Genomic DNA, 16,137 nt, shown 5'->3' on the forward strand with positions numbered 1-16,137 from the left:
TTCTTATTGGATTGCATATAAAGCGATTATTATACCATCATTAAAACAATCACTTCTCCTAATTAGTTGGATGTGAGCACCATCATGTCAAATTCCACAACACTAGTAGCGATTTGTTCCATTTTTAAAATAACTCTGCTTGGTGAGCATGTACAGCAGATTACAGTGGGAGTATTTGGAGACGCATGCTGCCACTCTGAAGTATCTGCTGGCTTGGCAAATGTCATGTTGCTAATCCAAAGCATTAGGAACGAACATCTGCCCTACGGTGGTTTTTGTTTGTAGGGAATTGGCCTCAATGTGCTAAAAACTGTCCAGCTCTTTCCAGTATAATTTTTATGAAACTTTTCTTTATACATAAAAAGCCAGTTACTGGACAGTGATATGAATTAAATAAGCAGCAAATGCTCAGGAATGAAAAACCAATACAAAATAAACAAAGGCATGAAAATGAATCCTTATATTTTGTCCAACTTCCTCACAGTTGTACCACAGCTGGACCAGTGTCTGGGTGCTGTGTCGCTATGGAAGCACTGTGTGGGCCAAGCTAGTGTGTACAGTGTCTCTGCTGAGAGCTTCCTGGTGACACTGTGTACGACCTACGGCAGCACACTGCCTGAGAGGGCAGGCAGCTTAGCTGACACAGGTACCACAGCGTCTGTGTGTGTGTGCAAAGTGGGTCTTAGTGCACGTGTTGAGTTAAGCATGTTTCAGTCTTCTTAAGTCTGGTGGAACGAGTGCTGGATCAAAGGCTTCCACGGCGAAGAAGCAGCCGAGACGACGTGATGGTGACACTGTTCCAGCTGTGGAGTTATTTAGAGGCCAATGGCATCAGTGACATCAAAGCACACATCATGGAGGTGGCAGAAGAAGGTAATGCATACACACGCATACACGCACATAGAGTAAGTAAACCAGTGACAATAATCAGTATAAACCTTTCTCACCTTCCAGTGTGGCTGGTGCACAGGCTGGCTTCAGGAAACCAGGATGTGATTGTCCAAACTCTGCGGCAACCTGCAGAGAGCAGCCTTGGGAGAGAAGGACTTCACGCTGTGGTCAAATTACTGGGAGACCCAAGAGGCAAAGTGTCAGCTGCCACCAGTTCTTTACTGAGAAGTCTGGCTGCACAACCCAAACAAAGAGAGCTGGTGTGTTCAACAACTATGTAGTATGCATGTGTGGGTGGTTATGAATTAAGTTAATACAGGACTCAAAACCACAGCTCAATAGAATTTATTAGAATAGTAAATTAGACTCCATGAGCTCTACATATGTAATAGCGTGCTCTGAAGTGGGCACAGAGGTAAGAAGGTAAAATAACAGTTAATCACATCACAACTTTTTATTTACTACATTTAAACCCAAGCAGAATGGAAGGATAGCCGGGAACACGTTGAGAAAGGAAGATGATGAAGAAGAGCTAGGAAACATTGAGAGAACCTCACGGGTACACCTAGCAACACAGCATCCTGGGAAAAAAAACACAAAACAAACATACTCTAAATCTTTCCTAACAGTTCCTAAACGGATGAGTAAATGCAGTTTCCTGAACATAAACTTATACCATATTAGGATCCATATAAATTGCACTTCTCTTGGACAAAACATGAGCAGAGACATGTCATGGTCAAGATTACAAAGCACTCTATTATATGGCATGAACAAGGCTCCATATGTAAGATGGGCTTCTTGGACTTGGATGTCAGGGTAGTGAAGACAACCTGGCCATCGGCCAGGGCCTGAGCAGGCGGTTCAATTCAGAGAGCCGGTTATTAACAACAGGTGTACATGATTAGTGGCGGGAGTCAAGGTACTGTAGTGAGTGACCTTCAAAATAAAACAGCAGTACCAAATGTCAAGCTGCCAATATAATGCAGTGGTCCTAAAGTGATGGACTCACCACCAACATACACATCATTTTCTGCATTCCCTGCATGGGTCCTACTGTTTGCATTACCATTATTATTGCCGTTTTAGTACAGAGCACAGATTTGCTCAGTCTTTGCTGTTAAGTCACTAATTCACCAACATCTCAGTAATCAGTAAGAAATTAAACTGTGAAGACTTTTGTTTAATTGTAATTTTATTCTGTTAAACTATAACATGCAGCAGACTTTGCTGTTTCTAAAAAGCATCTGTTCATCAGGCTTTGGTCAGCTGTTTGGAGCTGCTGGAAGATGAGAATGTGGAAATGAGGGTGTGTGGATGCAAGGCCTTATCTTGTCTCAAGGTAAGACACGCACTCTGTGTTGATATCTAGAGATGCTCTGCTCTTATAAACTACTGTCAAAATACAGCGTTGCCCACTGTATTCCATGCTTTTCTTTGCCATTGTCATTGCAGGCCAAAGAAAGCATTGACCAGCTAGTGTATCTGTGTAGGACAGACAAGGATGAAGTCAGGGAGGCTGCCAAACAAGCACTACTACTGCTTGGTAATGCAAACATTCTTGTTTTCTGTCTTTTTACTATGATTATTGAAATCCTTGATAGGTTTGTTGTTCTTGATTCTGTTGTTTTGTGTTGTGTGTGGAGCAGGTGAGGAAGGAAAGATGGCACACAGACATGTTGAAATGTCTCAGGACAGCATCCCAAGTATTTTCGCCCCAGGCAGCATGGCCAGCACTGCTTTCTAACACACTGTCAAAGGCACAAATATAGACAAACTTACTTTAAGTCTATTTTTCTTTTGTGTAAGTGCCAAAGATTGTAAAAAAAATTATATATCATTATATCATTTTTTATATCAAAGTCTATTTTACCCTAATATGAGTGGCTGAATGGTGATATGCTTGCAAATACTGAATATTGTATTGCATTATTGTCAAAACATAGTGTAGTATGTTTCAAATAAAACAGATGTAAAAGATAGAAATATATTCTAATACAATGCACAAATATAAGAACGGTTGAGATTATCTAATTTACATAATACTGTAGATAGAAATTACAGCAAATCTGCATTACAAAGACTGCTGAAACATATGTTTTATTTGATTTACAACACTATGCATAGACTTCAAAGTTGACGAGTCTTCAACCTATCATTAGACTGTACAGTAACACAGAACCCTCATTTACTTGTTTTGAGTAACATTATGAACTTATTGCACTTTTTCATATAAATTCCTTTTTACTGAAAGAATAATACTGCTGCCATGAACTCAATGAAATTAACGGGGATTGTTTTAGTCAGTGATTCTGCTTAATGGTCAAACAAACGTTTTACATTTTGTGTACATTTTACTGTATGTGATGATATGTAAGACAAAAAACTAAATCACACGTTGGGTTTGTGCAGAAAAATCTATATTCCTGACCCGTTTCCACTGAGCTATATGGTGCTTAGCAGAGTTGCAGCATGGCCATGGGTTCACGTGGTCTTTCCAAGATGTACGGTGCATTTAATCTCGACTGCTGGGATCAGCTCTAGGCCTGCTGAAAACATTATGAAAAGTGAAGATAGTGACCTATAGCCATGTTGTTTTGCAGAGGCACAGTTTAGTGTGGACATCAGTTTGCAGGCTGGTGAGCAGGTTGCCTTCACTGTGTTGCAGGAAGCAAACCATAGACAATATAGCTGTACAGAAGAAGACTTTATTTAAGGCTGAAAACACTGATGCTGTGAAATGTCTTTTCATTCAAGTGATAAACTAAAGGCCTTCCATATTTTTCCTCAAAGAGCTTTATGGTTACTGTTGGCTGGTAAAAACTCTAGGTGTGGATTAAGGTATGAGTGTATTACTCTGCACTAAATATTGCTGAATGAATAACATTTTTTCTTTATAGGTGTAGTTTTTTAATGACTTGTATTTCTACATTATGTTGTTAGATGGACTTTGTATTGTCATTCATTTGTCTTACATGACACGATAAATGTCCAAATCACATGAATGAACGAAATGTGACATGTCTAGTGTGAAGAACCTTAACAATTAAAATATATATTATTGGCACATTACCACATACTGATGTGTTTAAATTGTGCATCAGTTATGATTAAACATCAAAATGTAAATAACAGGATTTGTGACCTCTACAAATAAGGCAGTGGCATTTGTTTGTGTATAATTTTGTGAATCAAATCATAAAGGAATAACAAAATTCTGTTATTATACTAAAAACCTTTATTACTGATAACTATTCCAAAGTAAACAAATGTCATTATCATATATTGTTGCTATTCATTATGGTCTGATAATTATGAATGACATCAATATACAATATACCTTCATTTTTCCTTAAGATACTAAAACTACTAATGTCTTCATTTAAGGGCAAGTTACCATTTGTACAAACATCATGTCTACAACAATGGATGTTCATGTTCTAAAACACGGCTCTCATCACATCCTTTGGGTCTAGATTAATATAAACAAACAACTAACAGATGCTGGAAATGGAGTTTGGAAATCATTGTCCCCATCACAATGTACGTCTTTTTCATTGTGGTAACATAGTAGTTGTAGAAAACACAAGTTTGAAATGGAGGATGCAAATGTGATTTAGCACAGCCAATATTCTTCTTCACTGAGGCTCTTTATCGAGCAGGACATAGGCTATTACAATAGAAAATCCCATATTTAATTTCATTTAGATATATTTATCACATGTACCAAATATCAGTTGCACATATTTATTCTGCATTTGGAGCTTTTTAAGGTTAGATGTCAAAACAATTTATATGATAAGACCTTAATTGAAGTCAGGTCATTCACGAAAAGACGTCATTGGCCACAAATGATTGTGACATATTAAATGACAAAGGTGTCTGCCTACATGACCGACTATTAATTTATTCAATATAAACACACAAACACTTTAAGAAAAAAATATATTACTGCAGTGCTAAGCAAATGTTCACAACTCCCCATGACATTACACATAATTTAAAACAGGTTTGATTTTAAATGATAGTACATCTGTGTTCATTTTCTATATTTAATATCAACATTGGACTTGTAGAATAAACGGTTTTCTGAATAGTGAGGTTCGTGCTGCTGACGGTTCAAGTCTTCTTATTCCTAATAAGTGGAATTCAATGTATTCCAACGAGGCGCCCCTCCTGGCCAATCAGGGTGTATGCACCAGCTTCGACACCACCCCCCAGCGGCCGCACAGGCGCACTGAGTTCCCAACTGCCATTTTGTGGCAGAGGCTACTCTACCAAAGCGGGAGAGGGGTTAAAAACAAACTGCGAAGAGTTCTGCGTGTCTTATAAGCTTTGTAAACTTTCTAGTGGACATTAGATACTTTCGACAGAGTTAACCGGGAGGATAAATAGACTAAAACAGGTAAAGTATCACTACTTTTCTGAGGGAGTTTGCAGGATCTTTAATCGGCCTCTAGGTGTCACGATGGGGCTCCGGGTCCGTGCAGTTCGTCGGAGAGTGTTTGTCTCCCTCTATCGTTATTGAAAAAACGTCAAAAATGTTTAAATAACTGAAGTTGTAATAGATTCTTTCGCACACGTTGTATTCCAGATCTATATAGGAAAATATCGTCGAAGATTACTTACGATTACTTTGTCGATTTGGTTTGAGAGTTTAGGCCAAGGCGTCCATTTTCTCGCTTCTTTGTCTTCCGTCTTTACAGCGTGTTTTATCACCCATAGCTAATATTAGCTTGCTGTATTAAAATAAGCATAACGTTAGGTGTGACACAAACCTTCCTCTGTGCGTGGTATCCACATAGAAACGTAAAGTGGTAACCCTGGTGTTATCATTAGGCAATTTTTAAGTATCAACGTTAAACGGGACATAACGTAAAATGTTAAATCAACGTGGCAACTAACGTTAGCTAACAGCTAGCTAGCTGGCGTTAAGCTTCAAGGCCAATGTCTCTGGTAAGGTTACGTTTGTACATGTAAGCGTTCGAGTTCTTAAACATGGCCCAAGCGATAATTATACTATACACGCTGTGATTTTTGTAGCGTTAATGTTAAGTAATGACATAAAAGTCAAACTGTTTAGCCGTCCTGTTACCGTCGTTTTGCAACCCAGTTGTCACATACGGAAATCACCGTTAATGCGAACGCGATATGAATGTCTCGTTCCTCCAATCGTGACTATTCTAGGCGCTGCGATTTATGTCTTCCAACGATCTTCCATGACCAAGTATTATGCCTCTCTCCCGTTTTCAGTCATTGTGCCGTAGTCGGTATTGGCAGTTGTTGTTACAGCAGCTGCCCGCTTGTCTCTTTTTCTAAGCCCACCTAGAGCCTCATACCCACAGATATTTAAATATTACAGCGGAGAGCTCCCTCTACGACGTGGCCTGGATAGCTACAAAAATCGCTTTATAAATGTTTTGCAAGCAAACCACCACAGTCACACTTAATGTTGTTGATATTTGCCTCGTGGTAAATTTCCTATATCAATAGCTAAAGGGTTTATGAAAGGCCTATACCAGGTATTCTACACATTCTACATACATATATTTAGAGACTCCCGAGGACACGGAAGTCTGTAAAAAACAACTTTCATTGACGACTTTGCATCTGTTCCATTTTGCAGAATTGTTTTGTGCTGTTTTCAGTTGATTTATTACAACGCTGCTGTTTGTGTGGTCTAAGCAATTACAGAGTGTACAAAGTAATTTCGGACCAAGGTGAACATGGGACATTTAAGCTGGTTTTAAAGTTTGGTTTTTCCATATACATATTGTTTAATTCCGGCACAGCATTCTGTTCAGATAAATAAACAAACTGGAACCTTTACTATAAACAAGTAATTGTCAAAGAGCAATTCATTAATATGTTGTGGCACGGAAATTATTTGTTTCAACCTCTTTGGTATCTAATCCTCTTTGACATTGTGTTTGTGTTTTTACAGAGGTAACACTAAGTGCATGTAAGGTAAAAAAAAAAAAACATGAGACACGATTATGTCAAATTGCATACTATGACATTTTTGTTTTGAAATCTGAGATATTGCACCCTGAATTTACTAGTTTTTTTTTGTTTTCTGTTTAATTTTCCTAGTTCAGCTGAAAGCAACTGAAACTGCTGTTTCTTAAACATTGTTTGTTAAACATCAGATCACTTTAACCCTTTACTAAGTTAAATATTTTTCTATGTTTAAATGTGTCCTCATGCCATACTCAATCACCACACTCAAAGTGTTTTTGTGTGTATGTGTGTGTGTTTTAAATTTGAACATTGATGAGCACTAGAAAATAAGTTACTGCTTTGTGTTAAGAGCTTTTACATGGTGTTTTTACAACCTGTATTTCAGTCCCTAACCAGCATGGACAGAGGGCCAACAGATGGTGTAGGGGTGGTGGAGATCCCTGCCAAAGATTTTTCCTCTATCCAGGCTGTTCATAGCCAGGATGACATGGTTGCTGACCTTCTTCAGCAAGCAGCAGAGGCAGGGGGTGTAGTACAAGAACAAGATGGCGTTGTCCTTGATCAAGGTATTTCTAAATTGTGAAAGCACAATAGAAAACAGATTTTAAATTATGTACATTTTGTTGAGACAGTCAGCTGCCAATTAACCAACAATCCTGCGTTTCAGTGCAGGGGGCAGAAATGGTTCCAACCAGCCAGACACAACAGCAGCTGATCAGTGCTGGAGTTGATGGTGGAGCAGGGGTTGAAATGATGGTTATGGACTCACTGGATCCCACCTTATTGCAACTGAAGACTGAGGTAGGCTCACATGTAGCAGCACTATATTTGATAAAATGTTTAATTTGTGGTGATATACAAAATAGTTAGGAAATGTACCTAATGTGTGTTGCTTTAGTTAAATTTTTATTTAACAGCAATGTTGATTTTCAGGTAATAGATGGTGCAATAGGAGGATCGTCAGCAACAGTGGGTGTAGTTGGAGGGGTAGCGGGTGCTGCGCACCAAGCTACTGTTACAACAGTTGACCAGACCCAGATCATCACACTACAGGCAGGTCTTTTAAATTTCACATTGCAGCATCCTTTTTTGGTAGTGGAAGTTGGTTTTAAATTGTAAATTGTAAACTCACATTCACACTGATGCCAGCAGGTTTAGCAGGTTTTACACACTCTGTAGGAGTTCAGGTGCTTCATATCCACTCTCGAGTCTTTGCTTTGTCTTGATACTTGGCCTTCAGATTTTCTAAATATGTAACGGCGTGTATTCTGTTTTGTCCAAAGGTTGTAAACATGGAAGAGCAGGCAGCTTTGGGCCTAGGGGAGCTTCAATTGGTCCAGGTGCCTGTGTCTGCTACCACTGTTGAGGCCCTGCAGCAAGCCACCTTTGTAGACACCACTGCTATTCCAAAGGATGGAGAGCCAGTAATCTGCCACACACTGCCACTGCCAGAGGGTTTTCAGGTACACACCAATGTTTAATAGGCAGGTTTTAGGTTATTACCCTTTTCTATACACTTACCTGCTATATTCAGCCTAGTTCAATCCAGTACACCAACTGTGTGATTCTACTATTAAGTGTCGAATTAATGGCAGAATTGCTTTATTGCATTGAGAAACACTGTGATAGTGTACCTATTTATTTGAAGTGATCAGTAAGTGTATAATATTAACGTGACTGCAATTGTTAGTAATTAGGAGCTACATCACATGCTACATTCAGATCCTTGCTTCAGATAGGTTCTTCATCACCTATGCATGCACAATATCAATTAAAATAAGTGAATGATCTGCTGATAATTCTATTGGGCACTTCATGACACCTAATTTCTTTTGCGCTGCAGAAGACAACGACATTAAATAGCAACTTGCTTAGTAAACTGTTATTTCAATTATTGTGTAGGTTGTTAAGGTTGGTGCTAATGGGGAGGTAGAAACGGTGGAACAAGAAGAGGAGGGGGGACAAGACAATGCTGAAGAAGTGGAAGATGATGAGGTGGGAAACCAACTGCTGGAGGAAGGGGAGGATGAGCCCATTCAACCTCTGAATGATGACCCAACCTGGACAAAAGACCCAGACTATCAGCCTCCAGGTGGAGCCATAAAGAAGACCAAAAAGGTAAAGAGTTTTGTTTTCTCTTCTCACATCTGGACACGTGTGCCTTGAATGATAGAGTCTAATGTATGACTTTTTGTACAGGGGAAAAAAAGTCGTCTGCGTTATGCTGAAGGAGATAAAGACATGGATGTCAGTGTCTATGATTTTGAAGAGGAACAGCAAGAGGGCCTTCTGTCAGAGGTTAATGCTGAAAAGGTAGTGGGCAACATGAAACCACCTAAACCGACCAAGATCAAGAAGAAAGGTGAGAAACTAGATGAGTATATACTGAAGCACTGTTTATAATCTTTGTAATATATAAAAAAACACATTGCTAGTTAATACAGTGATAACAACCTAATAGAGGCTGCTGTTGTTTGTGCTGCACTACTAATGTGAAGTATGCTTGAACCTGTTGGTATGAGTTGTAAGCTTGCCCTGCTTATTATTACTATTACGATATAAAATTGTTGTTATAGATATAATGGTCATGTATTAAATTGTTAGTTTGGTTGCATTCTGTTTAGCTAGTTTTGTTTTGTTTGTTTTTTTTACCTAAAGCACTCACACTTATTATATCTTGTGCATTAGGAGTAAAGAAGACATTTCAGTGTGAGTTGTGTAGCTACACATGTCCTCGACGCTCCAATCTGGACAGGCACATGAAGAGCCACACAGACGAGAGACCCCACAAGTGTCACTTATGTGGAAGAGCTTTTCGGACTGTCACCCTGCTCAGAAACCATCTCAATACACACACAGGTACATACTGTAACACACATCTTTTAAAAAAAAACATTCAACAGAAATGAAAAATAAGTAAATAAATAAATGAAAAAAGATCAAATATATCAGTAGTACTTAAAGGGGAGGTGATTCATGCAAACATATTGTGTGTCTTTTTTTGTTTGTTTTGAAGGAACCCGTCCACACAAGTGCACAGACTGTGACATGGCTTTTGTGACAAGTGGAGAGCTGGTTCGTCACCGACGTTACAAACACACTCATGAAAAACCTTTCAAATGCTCCATGTGTGACTATGCCAGTGTGGAGGTAAGTGTGTGTTTATACTTGTTTAGGCTGAACAACAACAATCTGTTCATCGTCTCAGGAGTGAACAAAATCAAATAATCTATTGCCAGTAACTTTTAAAGGAATTTAAAGTGTGTGTGTTTTAGCTAGTTTTTGTATTTAGGTGTGTATATTTTTTTATAGGTCAGCAAACTGAAGCGTCACATTCGTTCCCACACTGGCGAGCGTCCATTCCAGTGCAGTCTTTGCAGCTATGCAAGCAGAGACACATACAAGCTAAAAAGACACATGAGGACACATTCAGGTAAAAGTGACACCACTGTTGTAATAATTTCCTGCTGTTTAGATACAATGTGTGTGACAAAGCAGTAAAGATGGGTCTTAAATTATGAATTATGTTGACGTCTCTTCACAGACAGAGCAGCGGAGTAATTCTAAAACTCATTTTAATCTATTTCAACTGTATTTTTAAATCAGAGTTTACTTCAGAGCTCCAGAAAGCATGAGGTTCGTTGTGTGTGACAATAAAGTGACAATAAATTAATTAATTAAAGAGAAGTACAGGATGGCTGTATGTCAGTGTGTAATGGGAAAAATTGTGCCTTTGTGTTCACACAGTCAACATGTTCTGGTTAGGTGCAATACTGAACATTCTTACACAAAAAACTAATTTCTTGTGCCCTGTTGTACATCAAGCTTAAAACATCTGATGTTTTGTTTGACTGACTTATAGTTTGATTATGTTTCTGTCTTTTACACCTCCTATCTGACTCGTCACCTGACCCAAGGCCGTAAAACCGACTGCATCTTGTCTTTGAAGCTTGGTGTTCCTTCCTTTTCATTAACAAGACACTATGATGCAGAAGTGAGAATGTAAACATTCTTACTCATGGTGATATAAGGTGGCACAAACAATTCTATTGGTCCAGAGAGACATTCCACCAGAGCAGGAAAAAGGGGTTAAAAGGCAAAAGCAATTTTTATGGGAAATTTCTACCACACAGTGTGAACATAATGATTTCTGGGATCATGTGACTGCCAGTGGGACATCAACCACGCCAACCAAAATGTCATGCATGTAAACATTATCAAGATTCCTAAATTTATGCCCTAGCATTAATAGTTTTGAAGATGCAGTCTAGTTAATAATAATATTAATAATCAACATCATCATCATCAACTTGCAATAAAATTACAAATTTCAAAGCCCTAATTTGTCCAGGACAGGGACTTTATTAAACGTTTAGAAAACATACTGTGTAAGCTTTGGAACAAATTGTTTATTTATTGCTAGTTAGGGAAAATGTAAACTAAATTTCTATCCCCTCACCCTAACCGGTCGAGGCAGATGGCCACCCACATCCAGCTTGGTTCTACTGGAGGTTTCTTCCTCGTTAGAGAGGGAGTTTTTCCTCTCCACTGTTGCTGTCAAATGTAATTAAAGGCTTGCTGTATGTGGGATCTGTTGGGTTTAGTTGTGTAACGTCTTAAACCTTACCTTGTAAAGTGCCTCGACATAACCTTTTTGTGTTTTGGCGCTATATAAATAAAATTGAATTAAATGAAGAAAAGCAAAGCACAAGTAGTAATTTAGGTGCAAGTCATCTGTATGTGATACTTGTGATTGATAAAACTTAACACTTATCACCTATTAATGGTTACAATTCTCTTTATAGGAGAAAAACCCTATGAGTGTTACATCTGCCATGCTCGATTCACCCAAAGCGGAACCATGAAGATGCACATTCTGCAGAAACACACAGAAAATGTGGCCAAGTTTCATTGTCCACACTGTGACACTGTCATTGCACGCAAGAGTGATTTGGGTAAGACACAACACACACGAGTAAAACCCAGTGTTTACTTTAACATGTTCCTTTTTTATTTTGTTACATTTTCTCCATGTTCAACTTCAGGGGTGCATCTTCGTAAGCAGCATTCATTTATTGAGACGGGCAAGAAGTGTCGTTACTGCGATGCGGTCTTTCATGAGCGTTATGCTCTGATTCAGCACCAGAAGTCCCATAAGAATGAAAAGAGGTTCAAATGTGACATGTGTGACTACTGCTGTCGCCAGGTAGGTGTTTACAGTTGTGTACTTATGTGTGTGATAATTATACATCAAGCCAAATATACCATACCATACCATAAATGCCATGCTATTGTTTTGAGGTATTATTTTGGTCATGTTAGATTTAGACTTATAGACTTTATAATGTGTTTCCTATACTGCTGTGTCCAGGAGCGTCACATGGTGATGCATCGTCGAACCCACACAGGAGAGAAGCCATACTCCTGCAGCCAATGTGAAAAAACCTTTCGGCAGAAGCAGCTGCTCGACATGCACTTCAAACGCTACCATGACCCCAACTTTGTGCCCACAGTCTTTGTCTGTCCCAAGTGTAGCAAGACGTTCACTCGCAGGGTATGTTCACTTCTGTGGTCCACCTTAAGGGTGTTTTCAGTCCCTCACAAACAAAGTCGTTTTTGCTCATGTGAGAACACTCCAAATGCACCCCTCTGAAGCAGACACTCTGGGTAAGGTTCACCTTTTCTCAGTCCGGTGTCACGCCCTTTTACTTTAGCCACCTGAAAACCTCCATCAGGTCTGACAGCTCCACAGTAAGGACTGAATGAGACATATTCCTAGTTGCAGACTAAACTATATATGCATTTTTGTTCATGTGGGCGAGTGTTTGTAATTAAATGTTGTTGCTGTAGCAATGTACCAAAGGCTGGCTACTGGGAGCAGAAATCTAAACAAAGAGCCCCAGACGGCCTATCAATTCCAAGGTGTTCACATGGGGAGTTGAGAGACATGGTTCTTCAGCATGTCCTGGGTCTTTCTCTGGCCCTTTTTCTCATAGGACTTGTGTCCATGAGGCATCTGAAAAGATACCGTGCCACCTCAGCAGGTTAAAGAGAAATAACTCTATTTTGTGTTCCCCCAAAATGACAAAGATACTTACCATATCTTTGGACTTTATAGTTTTCATAAATGTGTTTTATTATAAATATTAATTCATAAATTATGCATATCTCAGCAACCTTGCAGAAAATATGTCCATGCCAATCTTACTCTCACACCCTTAATGTTTTAGATAATACTTTTTTTTCACTTTTAAAAATATTGCTTCATTTGGTAAAATGAGCCTGTAGGGTTGTGTTGTTTTCAGAAGGGGTCAAAGGAGTCCCAGTGAATTTGAAGCCTTCACGTGAGCAAAAATGTTCTCTTCATTGTTATTGAAAAGGTTCGGGTCAGACTGTCACATTATTAGCCAGTAGACTAACTGTGTGTTCCTGTAGAACACCATGGCTCGACATGCTGAGAACTGCAGTGGTGAGGTGGACGATGCTGAGAATGGAGCTCCAGGTCCAAAGAGAGGGACGAGAGGAAGAAAACGGAAAATGAGGACCAGGAGAGATGACGACAGTGGTGAGCATATGTTATTCGATGACCGTGCTTTTAGGTTTTTAGGATAACTGTTGTAACTCTATTATTTAGAGGATGATCAAGCTGAACTAGATGAGGAAGATGAGGGTGACTGTGAGGAAGAAACAATGCTACAGGAAGATGATCAGCCAGAGAGCATTGAGCTTGACCAAGCCCCCCCTGCCATTCCTCTACCGGCCCCTGAAGAGCCCCCAGTGAAGAGGAAACGAGGGCGCCCTCCAAAGAATGCCCCCAAGCCCCCACCACCCAGCAAGTCAGTCAGGGTGGCTGCAAAGGCTGCTGCTTCTGGTGAAGACACAGTCAAACAATACATCTAAACAATAACTACACTTCTGTATCTACTGAGGTTAATCTGTCATGCATTGCACCACATTGTCATTCTCTTTTGTAGCTGCTGCCATAATTCAGGTGGACAATGAGAGCACCGGAGCAGTTGAAAACATCATAGTGAAGAAGGAGGAAGGTGACCACTCTACAGTTACTTCTATGGAAGAGGGAGTGGCCCTAACAGTGGCGGGGGTGAGGCTAGATGGGGATGGGGCGGAGACAGTTGATCTGGCTATGAGCGAAGAAACGACAGGCGCTGCCGCCAATGGAGATCTTACACCAGAGATGATCTTAAGCATGATGGACCGATAAACCCAACATACAGCCACACAAGTAGCTGGACTATGTCTAAAGCTGGCAGACACATTATTTCCACATCCTTAATTATTTCCCATCTCCCCGGAAGATGTCTTAGTGCTTTTAATGGGGCCACCAAAATGATGAGAGCAAAAACGTAAAGAAGGGAAGCTGCATGTAAATACTACTCCTTCTAAAATCCAGATCCACAAATAGCTGCATGCAAACTGCTGTTCTTGGTCTCACATATACAAAATACCAGTTACACAGTTGATCATCTCCTACGTTAGACTCGATGTCAGTTGGCGCTTAACGTTTAAATTATTATCTTTTTTTCTTTTTCAATTTAGTTGAATGTCTTTAAATGAACAGTTTACTATGTGTTTATACCCAAAGCCACATCCTTTTTCAGTCCCTGCTCATGCACTGTGCAATTGTGTGTAGCCAGAAAGGTCTATGTTCCTTTACACAGAGATGCATTATTTTATCTTCACATTTCACTCAGATTTTTTTGCTGCCATACTCACCTAGTTTTCAACCATGCTGGTCTCAATTTACAGGTCTCCAGCTGTGTGTGTCAGTGTATATAGATGTAGTATTTTAAGGGAAAATAATTTCAGTTTAACTGAAACTATATTTAGATGGAGAACATAGGTGACGCACATACTGGCAAGCTTGTAGCAAATCTGACTACTACTCACTAATTTCGAAAGTAAGTCACTGCTCAGATAAAAAGGCTAAAATATTGTATTATAGTTATTATTCTGAACATTCCAAATACCTAAATTAACATGTAATTATGTCTGTAAACATAAATATTTTGTTGTAATCAGCAGTGACTGATACTGATTACTCTTTATTGACAATATATAGTGCAGTTCATCTTCCAGTTGATAGCCCAGAATGCCACTCAGTAATCAATGACCACCAGTTGTGGTAGGCTAAGATTTAATTATGCTTTTTAAACCGTTCTTTTTTATGTTTTGGAAATTAGGGATTCATGTGCTGAACATGTTGGTGTCATAACTGGTGCTTCATGTCTTTGACACTAAATGCCCCAAGGTTTCCTTCCACGGTTGAGCTTTTCCTAATCAACCAAGCTGTACTAAACTGAGGCGAAGAGTCATTTTCTGTCTGTATTCTGTTGCTCATAGCAAAAAAAAAACAGCTCAACGTTCTGAAGTGGTGTTGATTCCCCAGGCTGTGGCTGTTATGTGGCCTTTCATTTGATAACAGCTGTAATCGTTAAATGGGCCATTTATTCTATGCTAGAGCACTGGTAAGATGCCAGGTGTTAAAATCCTGTGTGAAGAAAAGACAGTGAGACACTTCAACGCAAACGTGAGTAAAATGACTGTAACTATTGTGGAAAACTATGAATAAAATGCTCTTTTATGAGTGTATCATGATTTGTGGATGGATGGGAAATGAATGTTTTTTTGTTCTTGTAGCAGTAGCATGGTTTGTATTTATATGTTGATTGTTTACTATACTATACAGGAGGACTGCATTAACAATTTTAAAATAATAATAAAACATGCATCTATCCATGTTTTATGGCTGACAAAATGGAAAAAAAAAGTTGATGAAGACTAAAATAATTCTGATGGGATAAAAAACAGATGATGCTTTGGAGTTAAGACTGTTGGTGCAATTTGTCAATAAAGAGGTTTAAACAGGTGACAATCGTAAAGACTGTAGCCTGTACAGAAACAAAGGAAAATGAATAGGCTCGTAGTATATGTCTATGCTTCACAAATTCTAAGCACCACAGGTTTGACAGACACTGGATCAGGACCAAAGAAACGATTGTGTTCATGAGATTGGTTAACTAGATATGTAAATTAAAAAAGATGTATGCGGCTCTGCGTTCTTGTGAACAATACTGGAAAGGCATGGACCTTTTGTGTATGTGGAAAAAGCTTGGCTCATAGAAAACGGGCAAAAACAAAAGTGCTGCGTTTATATGTTCAGTGTTTATAAGGAAAGGAAAGAAGGAAACTAGAAAACGGATGCAAACCCTCAAAAACAACTGAGCTACTGAAACCATACATCAACCAACAAAAAGCCCCGTTAGT

The 16,137-nt window shown here is 39.1% G+C and overlaps 2 protein-coding genes and 1 long non-coding RNA gene across 13 annotated transcripts in view; 2 read left to right on the forward strand and 1 right to left on the reverse strand.

The window, feature by feature from the left end:
• The window catches only part of ripor1 (RHO family interacting cell polarization regulator 1), a 30,847-nt gene extending 26,884 nt beyond the window's left edge, over positions 1-3,963 (forward strand). For 6 of the 8 annotated variants that reach the window (XM_055509460.1, XM_055509461.1, XM_029152530.3 and 3 more), the window contains exons 19-23: positions 485-646; positions 715-873; positions 955-1,151; positions 2,150-2,233; positions 2,347-3,963. In XM_055509460.1, the coding sequence (XP_055365435.1) occupies positions 485-646; positions 715-873; positions 955-1,151; positions 2,150-2,233; positions 2,347-2,544 (800 nt within the window). In that variant the 3' untranslated portion in view covers positions 2,545-3,963. The remainder of the gene's footprint in view (positions 1-484; positions 647-714; positions 874-954; positions 1,152-2,149; positions 2,234-2,346) is intronic. The other 2 variants (XM_029152531.3, XM_029152527.3) reach the window with 1 other exon arrangement.
• LOC114856795 (uncharacterized) overlaps positions 1-5,630 on the reverse strand; it is a 24,282-nt gene extending 18,652 nt beyond the window's left edge. Inside the window, exons 1-2 of the long non-coding RNA XR_003786131.3 lie at positions 5,521-5,630; positions 948-5,406 (exon numbers count right to left, since the gene is read on the reverse strand). This is a non-coding gene — a long non-coding RNA (uncharacterized LOC114856795). The remainder of the gene's footprint in view (positions 1-947; positions 5,407-5,520) is intronic.
• On the forward strand, positions 5,155-15,468 carry ctcf (CCCTC-binding factor (zinc finger protein)). Of its 4 annotated transcripts, XM_029152533.3 has the most exons (17): positions 5,156-5,296; positions 6,836-6,858; positions 7,238-7,418; positions 7,520-7,653; positions 7,786-7,905; positions 8,136-8,315; positions 8,755-8,970; positions 9,052-9,214; positions 9,541-9,711; positions 9,869-10,002; positions 10,165-10,285; positions 11,658-11,807; positions 11,898-12,058; positions 12,224-12,406; positions 13,288-13,417; positions 13,487-13,723; positions 13,827-15,468. In XM_029152533.3, exons 3-17 carry the CDS (start codon positions 7,250-7,252, stop codon positions 14,072-14,074), a joined length of 2,517 nt encoding a protein of 838 aa, XP_029008366.1. In that variant the 5' UTR covers positions 5,156-5,296; positions 6,836-6,858; positions 7,238-7,249; the 3' UTR covers positions 14,075-15,468. The 4 variants fall into 4 exon arrangements, with proteins under 4 accessions (XP_029008365.1, XP_029008366.1, XP_055365437.1 ...); XM_029152532.3 differs by lacking the exon at positions 6,836-6,858 and having other exon boundaries at positions 5,155-5,296; XM_055509462.1 differs by lacking the exons at positions 5,156-5,296; positions 6,836-6,858 and adding an exon at positions 5,710-5,847.
• The last annotated feature ends 669 nt before the right edge of the window (positions 15,469-16,137 follow it).

This window comes from Betta splendens, chromosome 6 (assembly GCF_900634795.4).
Source record: "Betta splendens chromosome 6, fBetSpl5.4, whole genome shotgun sequence".
In the NCBI taxonomy this organism is placed as follows: Eukaryota; Metazoa; Chordata; class Actinopteri; order Anabantiformes; family Osphronemidae; genus Betta; species Betta splendens.

Excerpts from the sequence above, each read along its gene's own strand:
- ctcf (XM_055509462.1), top strand. Across the intron at positions 7,654-7,785 it reads TATTGCAACTGAAGACTGAG|GTAATAGATGGTGCAATAGG; the intron begins GTAGGCTCACAT and ends GTTGATTTTCAG. Across the intron at positions 12,407-13,287 it reads GCAAGACGTTCACTCGCAGG|AACACCATGGCTCGACATGC; the intron begins GTATGTTCACTT and ends GTGTTCCTGTAG.